This window comes from Corvus hawaiiensis, chromosome 5 (assembly GCF_020740725.1).
Source record: "Corvus hawaiiensis isolate bCorHaw1 chromosome 5, bCorHaw1.pri.cur, whole genome shotgun sequence".
Taxonomy (NCBI): domain Eukaryota; kingdom Metazoa; phylum Chordata; class Aves; order Passeriformes; family Corvidae; genus Corvus; species Corvus hawaiiensis.
This window is the reverse complement of record NC_063217.1, coordinates 43,825,100-43,838,940: the sequence shown is the minus strand read 5'-3', so window position 1 is coordinate 43,838,940 and position 13,841 is coordinate 43,825,100. Positions and strand designations below refer to the sequence as shown.

The 13,841-nt window shown below is 37.6% G+C and overlaps 1 protein-coding gene across 4 annotated transcripts in view; it reads right to left on the bottom strand.

Moving 5' to 3' along the window:
• The window catches only part of GSTCD (glutathione S-transferase C-terminal domain containing), a 54,447-nt gene extending 40,638 nt beyond the window's left edge, over positions 1-13,809 (bottom strand). For 2 of the 4 annotated variants that reach the window (XM_048304302.1, XM_048304305.1), the window contains exons 1-5: positions 13,776-13,809; positions 9,508-9,939; positions 7,905-8,366; positions 4,427-4,681; positions 3,637-3,730 (exon numbers count right to left, since the gene is read on the bottom strand). In XM_048304302.1, the coding sequence (XP_048160259.1) occupies positions 3,637-3,730; positions 4,427-4,681; positions 7,905-8,366; positions 9,508-9,918 (1,222 nt within the window). In that variant the 5' untranslated portion in view covers positions 9,919-9,939; positions 13,776-13,809. The other 2 variants (XM_048304303.1, XM_048304304.1) reach the window with 2 other exon arrangements.
• Positions 13,810-13,841: the final 32 nt, after the last annotated feature.

Genomic DNA, 13,841 nt, shown 5'->3' with positions numbered 1-13,841 from the left:
AGAAAGCATCTTTCAAGTAAAAATATTCAAAAGGTAATACCAATATAAAAAGCAGAACAAAATAACAGTGACCTAGCCTCATAAAAAAATCCCAGAAACAACCCAGATACATTGAATCAATTTTGACAATTTCAACTCAAAAAAATCTGCATCTAAGACAACATTTATTGCACAATTATTATATTACTCAATTCTATGAGCAATTACAAACAACTTTAACATGGACATGAAGTCACAAACTTTTATACTGGTTAGAAGATAATAACGTAATTAAGTGCTGTTCCTTTCATTAAAACTAATTTTGTTTATGATGAGAGTTAGGAAATATTCAAAATTTTCTTCTTTCCCTATTGAGAAGCCACACTACATTAAAGTATCCTGTACTTAATATCAGTTCTGGAAGCTGAGGGTAACACTGATCCTTCAGGATTGTTGTTTGGTAGGCAACAAGACTGTTTAATCAAAACATCAGTTAATTCCACAAAACTGGAACACTGTGCTCTGTGTTATTGCTCTAGCCTGTGTTATTCAAAGGTACTTAAGGTTCAAAAATGTTTCTAAATTACATATGTAAACATTGTTTTACTCTTGTTGGTCCACCTGATATGTCTACCAACACATTTTTAAAATCTCTTCGTAAAATCTGCTGTCCTTCCTAAGTTACTCTTTCACTTTACAATATCTAATTTAAACTAGTTTATCTAGATTAAGAATCTAGTATCTAATTTTATCTATTTTAACCTCCACTCTGGAGAAATAAAATGATACTGTGAACCTGCCACTCTTCCTTAACCAGCTATCATTTCAGCATTATTATGATTCTTCTATGAATCATTCTTCTCGACATAAGCAATTACAAACTTAGTTTATAGCCAGAATCAGGTAGGAGACAGGCACAGATGATCCTACCATCCATCTAGCTTTAAAATTTATGAATTGGTGAGTTTAAAGAATGCTGCTGATATGAAGAAACAGAGTACAGAGGCATTTCTAACTAGATTAATATTTCAGACCCTGTCCAAATAAAAGAAAATAAGAGTTGCTGGGCAAGGCAGGGGAGTAGGAGGAGCTGAGGAGAGTTCGGGGATTGAGAAGTCATTTTATAAAACAACACCCTAGTAAATAGGTAAATGAATTCTTAAAATAGTCTCACAACTATTTGCATATTTAGTCTTCAAAGAAAGACCAGAGGTTTTATCTCACCTGTAGACAAATCAGCTGACACCTTAATTCATAAGTTATGCATACTAGAAGAACAAATTCTCAGCTGACCTAAATTATTTAGAAAAAGCAGACAACATAAAGGCAACATTTTCAATATTATCTATCTCTACATCCTGAAGGCTGCTTCATTTCCCCTCCCCCTCCAAGGAAAAAAAAACAACCAAGCCACATTTACAGTATAGTATTAATTATTCTGTGGCTTATAAATCAAGGTAACAAGTCTCTTCATAACAACAGTTTAAGGGACAGCCTTACCACTGAACAGTAGTTGCTGGGCTTTTCAAATTTTGTCTCATTTTAAAAGCTAAGCATTCTAAAAATCTAGCAACTTTCTCAAAAGTCTGAACACCAGAATGCAAACAAAGGGCATGTATCAACCAGGGTATCATTTTATTCAGGTCAACCTACCTGTGACAGTTTTATACAGTAATTTAATTTGGCCAACGACTCCCTACCAATCACAAAGCAAGCATAAATCAAACAACCAGAGTCATTCTGTCTTCAGCTAGGCAGGCATGTGCTGTCTTCCAATAAATTAACACTCTTTCCTGCATGCCCAACACAGAAGCTGTGAAAGGCCTTTTCGTTTTCAATATTGGCTTTATAAAAATTGTGCATGGAAAATTTCACCTCTACAAGTCAGATATTTCTCCCAGTCAATTCAATACTATGAACCCATTTTTTACTAGAAATAAAAAGTATATTATATACCTGACATGATTCACTAGGAACTATGTTTATATCCAATCCATTACATTTGTTTGGACCAGCTATAAAGTTAAAGAATTACATGTGTTCCATTAATGGGTAAGAGCAAGCTGCACTTGTAAAATGTGGTTATTTTGATGGAGTTTTATTTATTTGCCTAGTTTTTAGACTGATCTTCTTCACACATTCTGTAATTGACCCCTCTGTCTCCTACTGTGCACGTACAGGGGTCTTTTCAGTTTCACCTGACACGTCATGTTTCAGCTAAGGAGTTCTTTTCTAACCTACTACCATTCCTTCATTCAGGAAAAAGGAAGGCGGCACTATCTACAAGCCTACAGAATTTGGTTGCTAGTTGTCACATTCACTCTTTGAGCAATTTTTTTGGAAAGAATAATATAAATTTGTTCACAACCACTACCTTTGTAAGTAAATACCATCTCATGCATACTGTGACTGAAATGATGGTTCATTTCAGATGAGATACCACAAATAAAGTATTTGTTTTAAGTACTTCCTGCTTAAGAAGTATTTCAACTCATGAGAAAAGTAGTAAGGGTTTGTAAGACTGTGGGTCAGTTACTTCTCATTCTTGAATTTCACAGTTGGATAAAAAGTCAATAAATAAAAAGATGTTTTAAAGAAAAAAAAAATAGATTCCCATCTTAAAAAAAATCTCTTTTTTTTGTTTCTTTCACAGTGAAGACAATGTTTGATGAAAAAACATGACAGTACCAAAGGCTTCTATCTCCATATATCCTCAAAGTAATAAAGCAGCAACAAGGGTTATCACTGTCCAGCCACACATTCACACACTTTCCCCCTCCCTTTAATGTGCTTTGGATGAGCCTAAAGGAAGCACCCCTAATCATATCCAGCCAAACTGAGTTTAATATCCACAAAGCCTTTGCAGTGAGTAGGAAATGAACCTGAAGACAATGAATGTGTTCACACACACAGGACCAGGAACACAAGCAAAGATTCCACGATTAACTGAAGTTCCAAAAGGGATGAAAAACCCCCTTTCTACTGCTGCCTAATAATACCACAGAGAAGATGTTGCATTTCTTTGCTGGTCACAAATTAAATATAATCTCCTCTTTCCCAAACATCACATATAATCAGCAGTAGCACACTATTTCCATTCAGTCTTATTTCAACAAGCCCCCCTTCCCAAAATTTTCAGCCACTGCCTTGCTAGAGGAAAAAATGAAAACATTTCCTATGATGACATATATCAGTCCAGGGAAATAATCACATGATGTATCTAATTTTCCTTCTGTCTCACATTGTGACCACCTGTATTTTATATTCTGACCTGCCACCCTCTTTTTACTATCTGTACATATTGACAACCACAGTAACTTTATTCCTATGGAAGGTGTCTATGGATACCTTTACTTCTACGGAAAACTCAACACAACCAAGCACTGAGCTTGGTTAGGATTTCTGAGTTGTGTCAACTGCCGACTGAAATCAAGGTCAATCTTTTGTTCCCAGTTCGGTCATCAGCTGTTGATGACCTGAGGGAAGTTGCATCACCACGTGTCACAAACAGACTGAATTTTAATACAGATTTGAAACTGCTTACCTGTCTTAGAGAGCTCTGAAACATACTGAAAACTGGCATATTTTCCTATGAAACAGTTAAGCAGCTTCACCAGAAGAAGACCCTGTTAAATACACAGACATACAAACCCTCACCTTCCCCAGGACTGACTGCAGATGGTAGACTGGTCCAGTCTAGGGTCCAGCTGGGGCATGGATGAGGAGAAAACTTTGCTTCAATTCCCTTTTCCTACATGAAAGGAGGAAAAAAAATAAATTAAGACCCTTTACCCACTTAAGCTGGTATCAAATTTCTCACTAAATTTAATGGCATCAGATCAAACTGCAACCCTGTCAGCTTAAGTGAAACTGAACAGGCAGATGACTCAACATTATACAACGCTCAAATTACGTATTTCTCTTATTCTCACAAGAAAGCTGTGTTCATTTTTTTTAGGAAATGCTGTCAGCTTCTGTGCAAAAAATACCAAATTATGGAACATGATGGACAGTTTTCTTTAACAAAACTCATTAGGGTTCCCAGATGTTCAAAGCTTTAATCAAACAGCAAAAAAACCCCCAAACCAACCCAGCTGAAAAGGTTGGATAATGAAGCCAAACATAAAAGCCACAGTTTTTTGTCGTTCTTTACATAAATATCTTTAAAAGAGAAATACAATATTGCAATTCAAACAAAAAGTTATTTTGATTATTCAGAATAATTGATAGGACTCCAGCAGCCCTATCTTTGCCCAATTCCTGAATGAATCAAATATCAGAAAAGTAGAATCACTTCTAAGTCAATGCGCATCAGATTTAAGACAAACAAAGGGGATTAAACTGTTCAAGGCTGTCAAAACCAGCTTATACAATTCTAATAAATTTTACCTACTCCAAATCAAGCCAATATGGCTATAAAAATAACTCATTAAAAAACTTAAATTACCATTAACTTAGTCATGGTTGGCCTTGGACCACCTATAAAATGACTGTCATCATTATCCTCTTCTAACTCATCAGGAACTGAAGAGGAGTCCTGTAGCTGTTCCTCTGGAGCAGACATCAACTCTGGAAGCTGGAGAAGTTCCATGTTGCATTTGCCAGCAGCTTTCTTTACTCCAGGTACTTCCTGAACTCTTCGGTACCAACTGGATATCAGTGGCAAGTTTACCAGATTTTTGCCTTGTCTCTTGCTGGAAACCTAGAAAAATAAAAAGGGAAGGTTACTTGCTAGTGTAAATTTCTTGCAACAAACCACCAAAAGGCACGAACTACAGGAGCAAGCTCAGCTCCATGCCAAGCACATGCACTCACAGCATGATGGTAAAACAAAAATCAGCTTGTTCAGAGCCCCAGGTAGAATTGCCAGCTGGCCATTTAGACTTTATCTTCAATTCCCATTCGCTTAATAGGATGAAAAGGTTTACATGATCAATTTTAATCATAATTTCAGTCAGTAACAGGAAAACTCCATTTAAATAATGGGTGCTATTTGCTAACATAGGAATGATTAGTTTTGGTCGGTCGTTAGACAAAAAACCCCAATGTAGTAATTTGCAATGAATACTGAACTCTAAGCATGACATTATGGTACCTGAATGCTCTTTCTCACAAGTATCTCTTAAAAGCTCATCCGCCAACAGCTATTTTGCTGGAACCTGCAAGCCTGAAATACCTTAGACTATGTGGTAACAGGCATACATTACCCCATGTCTTTACTCAAGTCTTTGCACTACATCTGTGACTTTTTTCAAATTAGTACTGATTTATTTTTTAAATTGTGTACTTACTCAGACTTTTTTAGAATCTTAAGATCATATTTTTATACAATAATGGTAACTAGTATCTTTCTTTCTGAAGTAAGTGTATGTGATTATGAGTTAATGTGGCCTCCAATAGAAATTAGTATTTTAAGGGTAAAACATGAAATAAAAAAATTTCTTTAGTAAGAGTATGTTGCACATATTAAAAAAAATATACCCAAATTACATTTTAGCATGAAGTCCAACTACTTTTAAAAAGGATGCATTTGATGAAATTAAGCATCTTTTGTTTAGATTCCCAAATGTTCTAGAACAATGGAGATCATCCTCTTACAGGAGAGGTTGTGAAGTCTCCTTACAGACATTCGAAATACAACTGGACGCGATCCTGGCCAACCGGCTCTAGCTGACCCTGCTCTGAGCAGGGTGGTTAGACAAGATGAGCTCCAGAGGTGCCCTCCAACCTCAATTATTCCAGCTTCAACTATTCTGTGATGCTGTGCCTGCTTTAAACAGAAAATTAAAAATCATGATTACAGGAACAGGCAGAAAAGGCCATGCAAAACCAGCATTCCTCCATGGATCTGTCTGCAGTGTGGAAATAGAAATTGGAAAAGAACACTTGAAATGACAAGAAATTTCCAACAGCTCTCCTGCATGCTGTGTTTATAATATGCTTAGGGTAACCACAAATAATTAGCAATAGCTAAAGGAGCAAAAGAAGGATGAACTGTGTAACTTTAGTATGCAATTTAATATCCTAATAGTAACACAGGCATAAACACATTAATTCAGTTAAGGAAGAATTCTTTTGGAAAGCAATTCTAAGAGGCACTGTTACACTTGTTATCAAGTGTTCTAAATTGTATTTTAAAAAGTGAATAGTGGTTTCTCCCAGATGAGGAACTGAGCCTTTGTTATACTTCTATTAATTTTCAACAGTTACAACTAATAGAAAGTGAAACAAAGGTAACCTCAGAATGATAACAGCAATGAAATGAGGTAATGAAAAACAACCCTTCAGCTTCATTATCCTACTTTTGGTAATTATAATTACAATCAGCTAGTCAGGTCTCCTCATATTTATGGGATGGTATTTTCCAGACACATACTCACTGAAAACTTCATTATTATTCACACCCTTAATTCAAAGTGGAACTGCAACTACAGTGATTTTTTTAAACACAATCCAGGAAGACCAGTTATACAAGTGACAAATAACACTTTAATACAGAATTAAACTCTGGCACTTCCATCAACAAGAGCAGTTTCAACTCACTGCCTGCAAAAAGCTTTCAGATGCAAGTTTTACAATTTTGATGATAACTGTAGGCATCAAGGTATAATTGCTTAGAAAATGATCATTCCCCAGGGAACAGAAATAAACAAACATCATCCCAGAGCTCTTGTAAATTAGGTAAAAATTGAACCGAAAGCCAGGTTTTTAGGGCAATCCTTGGTGTGAGCTAACACAACTGTACTGTAAAATACCTAGTTCATAAGAACACCAGGGCTCAAGGGTAACACAAAAAGTCAATAAATACAGCATTCTCAGCTACTCACAGGACCTCCCCAGAACTACTTCACCTACATTGCTGAAATCAATTAAGCATCTGATGCAAATATCTTCTCATGCCTGGCACCAGTAAACCAAACATTACTCTAAAAAGTTAAGCTCTTATTTAAAAAGGCCTTGGAAAAACAAAGACTGAGATACATTAACATTTTTTAAATAGTAAGAAAGCATTCTGTCTTAATATTTTTGTTTAGTATCATCCATACAGAAGTTGCTGTTCACTTCTAATTATGTAATTTGCAAAACAAACAAAGCAGATCTGAATTAAGAAGCACTTCTGAAAAATAACTCATCGTCTTAATTCAAAGGCAGCATATTGCTATCATCATAAAGAAATCCATTGAGGATGATGATCTTGGTTAAAGAAGTTATAAAGTGGACATTTGCCACATTATTAATATTCAATAGTCATTATCTTGATTCTAGAGACTGTTATTCTCAATCTGCCTAACAGCATCTTCTCCAGGAATTCCATTTGTTTTCAAATACCATAAGGGAAATTTGGCAAACCAACTTGCAAAATCAAAATGCAAATGTTCCTGGAACAGACACCAGCTTAGGCATAAATCTCATAGAGTAACTGCAGGAATACTGGTAGGAGGCAAACTCGTTGTATCATTTCACTGTAATGGGAAATAAAGACATAGTTGTCATTTCCTTAAATCTTTCCTGTGCATATATTGTCATAAAAGGAAGTACAAAGATTGTGCTGAGCAAGACTCTTGCACAGTCTTGCCACAGATGTTTTTCCCACTGTATAACTAGTTTTTTAAGTTGAGCTCAGGTCACCTGTACTAGTATTTTAAAATTATTATTTTCTGGGCAAATTGGTACCAAAATATTTCAGTATAATATTTTAAAAGTTAACATAACCATTGATATGCCATGTATTTAGAAGTAACTTTAGTGATCTCACCAATCCCTGATTTTTGTGTTTGTACAAAAACAAGACAAGTCTTCGATTTCAGGTTAAGGTCACATTGTAAGCACCACAATATGTTTCAAATTAACATCTTTTACAACTTTTAGGTTCTTAAAAAACATACATGTACACTAGTTAATATTTTCAGAGTCTGTCATCTTACCAAGAACTGGTGGATGCATGGCAAAAGCACTAGATCTGCCACAGTAAAATAAAGCCCTTCTGCAAAAACGTGGTCCAAGAGCGGAAGGTCAGAGGTTTTTGCTCTCCTGATGTGAGGGGCCTCCCTGTTGATTGCATCTGGTGCTTCCTGGGCAAGTAGTTTAGAGAAAGCTACACTCAGTTCCAAACTTGAGGGTGGATGTTCATGGACTTCCCCTGGTTTTGATTCCTCTGTTGCTTCTTTACCAAGCACAGGCACTGCAGCCTTGGCACCTCCCTTCTGTTGCTGAAGTTTTTGCCTTCGAATTTTGTCATCATTATGTACTCGGACAGGTTCTCCAAGCTTCCTTTCTAACAGTAAAATGTCAGGAGGAATTGCCTGGCAGTGCTGAGGAGAGGCTGTCAAAAATCTTTCAACAGCAAGAGGTATGCTGATCTCACAGAGTCTGGTCCACTGGCTAACCTGTCAAATAAATTTACATAATCAATGTCTCTACAGAAAGAGAAACAAAATCCAGGGTTACTTTTGGTCCACTTCAGCTTTAAATACATTCTTTGTTAATCTTAGAAACGCAGATATTTCTGTATTACTTCTGCAACAGCAGAGTTAGGAAGCTAAACTTTATATAACAGAATGAACAGTTATCCAGCATAGCATATTTTTATTTCCTTATTATTGACATAAAATTAGGCTGGCTGCACAACTCATAAGAAGCAAAGCTGTGAACTGGGTTGAAGGCACAGTAATCAATGGCAACCATGGAAATAGCAATCATGACAGGGTGGAGATCAACATCCTGAGAGGAGTGAGGAAGGCAAGTCTAGATGGATGAGCTGCCAGATGAGTAAACTGCTATGTGATAAATGGGCTGACATCTCAACTCAAAAGGTAGTGTTGGTTAATGGTTCACACTCTACCTGAAGGCCAGTTAGAAGTGGAAATCTTTAAGGGTCTATCCTGAGGCCTATCCCATTTCATCATCTTTACCTGGAGAGGGGAGATGGAATATACTCCCATCAAGGATGACAGGGAATTGAGCAGAGCAGACAACAAATTCCCAACAAACTCCTGCACAGACTAGGGAATGGGCTGAGAGGAACTGATAGAACTCAGTAGAATATTCCACACCTAGGAGGGACTTATCCCCTGGAACGGTACAAGCTAGGGACTGACCACCTGGCCAGGTAGCTGAAAAGGCACTGGACAACCTGGTGAGGATAAGCTAAACAAAAGCCAGCAGTGCACCTTGACAGTGAAGGCTAACAATATATGGTGCTCTTGAAATCAAAATTAACAAGAAATTAGGTACTTCTAAGTTTACTCTATAACTCATTTATACTGCTAGACATGAAACAAAGATCCGACCTATTTTTTTAGCATCAAGGTTCTTTTTGTGCTGCTAAAAAGTGGTATCTTCAAAAATAATTATTTTTCATCTTTGTGCCAAAATACAGGTACTTCTCCATAGAGGAAATTGCATTTTCTAAGCAAATTAAGTTTTTTAGTAAAAGAATTTACTTGACATCAATATTAAGAGTCTACTTCAGAGCATTCAATGCTTATTAAAAACCTATTAATGTATCTAAGAGAGAGACACACTCACTTCAGCACAGGCTTTTAAGCAGGTCTTCTTAAAGCCCAAGAGTTCCAAAAGATCCTTTTTAGATGGATCTGCCTCGAATGTTTTCTGTATTATATGTCTTAAGACCACAGAAAGCCCAGCTCGGCAGAATTTGTCATCTTTCGCGACAACAGCAGGTAAACTGCAGCTCTGCACAACCACTGGAAGCTGACACCTGGAGATTAAATGGACCTCGAGATCGCCAGCGAGGTTTTTTGTCACACACTGATCACCCACATCTTCGCCAGTCGGCACTAAAAAAACTTTAAATAATTTGCAGTCACAGTAGGATAGCAAAAACAGTGAGATAGATGTATGAAGAGGAAAGATACTATCTCTGCACTGATGAGAAAAAGCCAAATATAAATGTTCTTCAGCGACACTATCTTTCATCTTCTTCCTGAGATGAAGTTCCTGAAATGGAAATCAGAGTACAATATTCATAAAAGAATACAGAATTTAAAAAAAAAAAATTATATCACCGCTTCTTCCACTATCTGCTACAACTGATTTTAACATAAGACACTACTGAAGACATCCTGCCTGAATAATTGGCAGGCCCTTTTTTGAGAGAAAAGGATGGTTCCACATCTACGCTGCCTGTTCACATACAGATAGATCATGGATAGGAAAATGATCTTACTTTTTTTTTAACATTTTAGCATATTTCTGACATCAAACAAAACCTAAAGAAAACGTTTCATTTTCAAATTTTAAGTGTGTACACATTTTAGAGCAAGGCTTTTTTGATTTTTTCAACACCAAAATCTCCCATAACATTAACCATGCATTACTGAAAACAACAAGTTCCTGAGCACACATCTGCAACAGTCAGTTCCCTAATACAAACATCTGTCTTTCTGTAACTGCCAAAAGGCATTTATAGCAGGTATTTTGGCCATGGGAAAAAATATTGGTTTTGGTATAAAAAAATTAATCTAGAGTTGAGTGAGATAATAACTGAAGGACACATAAGCAAATTCATCTCATGCTACTACATGAACACCTCAAACACACAACTACTATAAACCAGTAGAATTCAACAGTACCAGAGCTGAGATTAACGTCTTCTCAGTATACTAAAAACTCAAAATAATTTTCCTTATAGTGGGTTGAAAGCTACATTTTTCCTGCTATAATATTCCATAGGAGTTTAACATAAGGCACTGACACAGTCATTTTTCTGCTCCATCACTCAGCAGAATTGCCCATTACCTCACAGATCACAGCTGGCACTGAAAAGCTTTAGACACTAGATGGCCCTCTTACAACAAGCGTCACAGACCACAGCTGGAGCGCAGTGAGGACAAGAGATTTAAGTGTCGCTAAGAAAGCCCAGAATGGGGTTTTATATCCATATATATAAAGCACGAGTGTCACTGGAACAGCATCAGTCTTTCACATAACCGTCTACATTAATAAGGTCTTTGCACAATTACATGAACACGATGCAAGTACTTTTTAAAAAAAAGTTTTCATTTGATACATCTTGATTATTCAATTTATTTTTTTCCATGTAGACATGTATATCATGCTTACTACTTTATACGGCCTACCAAATCAATTGCCCTAAAAGAGGCAGTGGAAGAATAAAATTAAGTCCACCTGACATTAAGAACACACTAACATCTGTTACAGTGAAATATTTTTAAACCATTAAATAACAAGATCAGTGGCTTATAATGTGGCTTTTCTTTAATTAATACACTGCCACACAAAAAACAGGACAATACACAATGCAATACCTACTTTACCAGAAGATACTTTATTTGGGTAAATCTTGACAGCATGGAAGTTGAGACAGACTCAATATCTTAAGTACAACTCTGTGGTAGAAATCATATAGTAAAGGCTCTGCCAAAGAGGTAAATCAAGAAGAGCTACTCTTACCATGGTCACATCCATAGTTACTAGCATTTGAACTCCTGTTCTCGGCTACAGTACCTCTTCCAACGTTAAACAGTACCCTTATATGCATTCGGGTTATTATTTTTGTTTTCCATGGGAACTCAAAGAACTCACATGTCCATCTTCTCCTGACCACTCAGACATACACATTGATCTTAACAATCATTTCACCACTGAATTTTTTCTTCTGGTTGACCTTCCCGGACACGATCAGCTATTTTGATCATTATCATGCTGTACGAGCCTCCTAAATATTTTCATAAATTCTGATGAGGTTTCTATTTCCAAAGTACATTATTCTCTAGTTTACAACTTTTAATCACCTGTTCTTACAAATTATTTTTAAAAACTTCTTAGAAGTAATTTTAACAGAATGGGCTTCTGTAATGACTGCAATTTGTTATATGGGTCATTAGACCATCAAAGCATTCAGTCTGGATTTATATGAATTTTAAGTTATTGCAAAAATTTCTATGTCCCTCCACTACACCAGTAACTGAACATCTCACAGACTTTCCTCTCAAAGAGCCTTGCAAGGTGGAAGTTTCCTGCGTTCCTTTTACACATGTGAAAAAGCAAAAACAGAAAGAGAAATTTTTGTTTAGTGTCACACTGGAAGTCTGTCCTAGACCAAGCCAAAAAATAGGACATTTTTCCTTAAGGGCTTTGCTGCTTGGTTGGTTGTGAGATTTTGGGGTTTTTTTAAGGTCAGTTTATGACAATGAAAACTACAATCAGGCTAACTGTATTCTCAAGTCTCTCAAAGAAGAGAAACTAAATTAATCCATCCAGGAGTTCTGTCTACAAGTGACTTTACCTGTGTTTCCTCATTGTTTCCTGTGAGAAGGCCTTTTTAAATCATCACTCAACTGAGCTGTACACCCTTACACTGCCACACCCCACCCCTCTCCCACATTTACTTCAGAGAATTCCTCCCAACATCTTGTCTCTAAGCACTGACATTATAAAGTCGCTTCTTACATTTTTTGTTTCCACGACAGGCACTTTTTTTACACTGTTTTGGCTCTGCAGAGTCTATATTCCTTGTGGATTTATGCACAGATTTTCAATTCAAAGACTTAACAGCCTACCTGGTTGCCCACTCTCACTTCAGTATTTTCACATAACTACTACCCACCCATTAAATGTGTTTATTAACCCCTTGGCAGCTTACTAAGGCAAAAGCAGACCGTAACATGCACAATAAAATGAAAGGTGCAAAACAGAACTAACCAAACCTAGTAAGACATTGCACCATTTGCTCACAGTACTTATTCGCAGCACTTTTTTCTCCAATTAGACTGTAAATTCTGTGGGAAGAGACAGATTTTTATTCTATTGGCCATACTTACGGTAGCCACTGTTTGAAAGAGGGAAAATGAGAAGCAACAATCAATGCAGGATTTGTACCGTAACTTAAAAGACAAAGACAAATAATGTTGCCTATCTTTGGGATAAAAGACACCTACTTAAAAATCATAAACATTACGTAAGCCTAACTTTCATTAGCTGTGCTGTTTTTACCATTTTCTCTTTTCTTTCAGCATGCACTAAACAACAGTTAAATTAGTTTCATTCAGCTGCCCTGTTAACAACGTAATAAAGAAAATCGCTGCTTTAAAAACAAGTGTTTCCCATAAAAATTAAAGACAAATAAATAAGTACATAAACATCCTCTTCCTTTTAGTCCCTGAAAAAGATCTCATTCATTTGTTGATTACTACACGGTAAAACAGAACTTCTGTTAAGCAGACGCGTTAACATTAGAAAAATGTTTTAATACAATGCCATTTAAAAACGTAGCAAATATTTAACATAGTGCAAAGTAATATTTGTGCTTTAAGGCACATAACTTGAGAGGCTGGAGTTACATTTCTATCCAGGCAATCCATTTGCTGGATGAGTTCAGGGCCACCCCTACACCCTCAGGGAGCCCTGCGGGAAGCACACAAGAGCTTCGGACCCGAGTTTCAGGCGAAGCCACAAATAAAGTGGAAATTGTGGATGGCTCTGGAGAGCCAGACGCGGGCGGGCCATGAGGGCCAGACCCGGGATACGAGGGCCAGACCCGGGATACGGGGGCCAGACCCGGGATACGGGGGCCAGACCCGGGATACGGGGGCCAGACCCGGGATACGGGGGCCAGACCCGGGACTCAGGACAGCAGCACACACCTGAGTTCGGCTACTACAGAGAGTGACCCCGTCGAGTCAGAACTCCCTCCCAGACCCGCTCCCCAAAGCCTCTGCTCCCAGCTCCTCCCGGCGCCCCGGCAGCGCTGCCAAAGCAGCGCCGGAGCTCCAGCGCCGCCAGCTTCCCTTTATCCCGCTCCTTTTCCTTACCCCGGCCCGGCCGCTTCCGCCCCGGCTCCGCCCCTTCCTGCGCGCGCCCCGCCGGGCCCCGCCCCG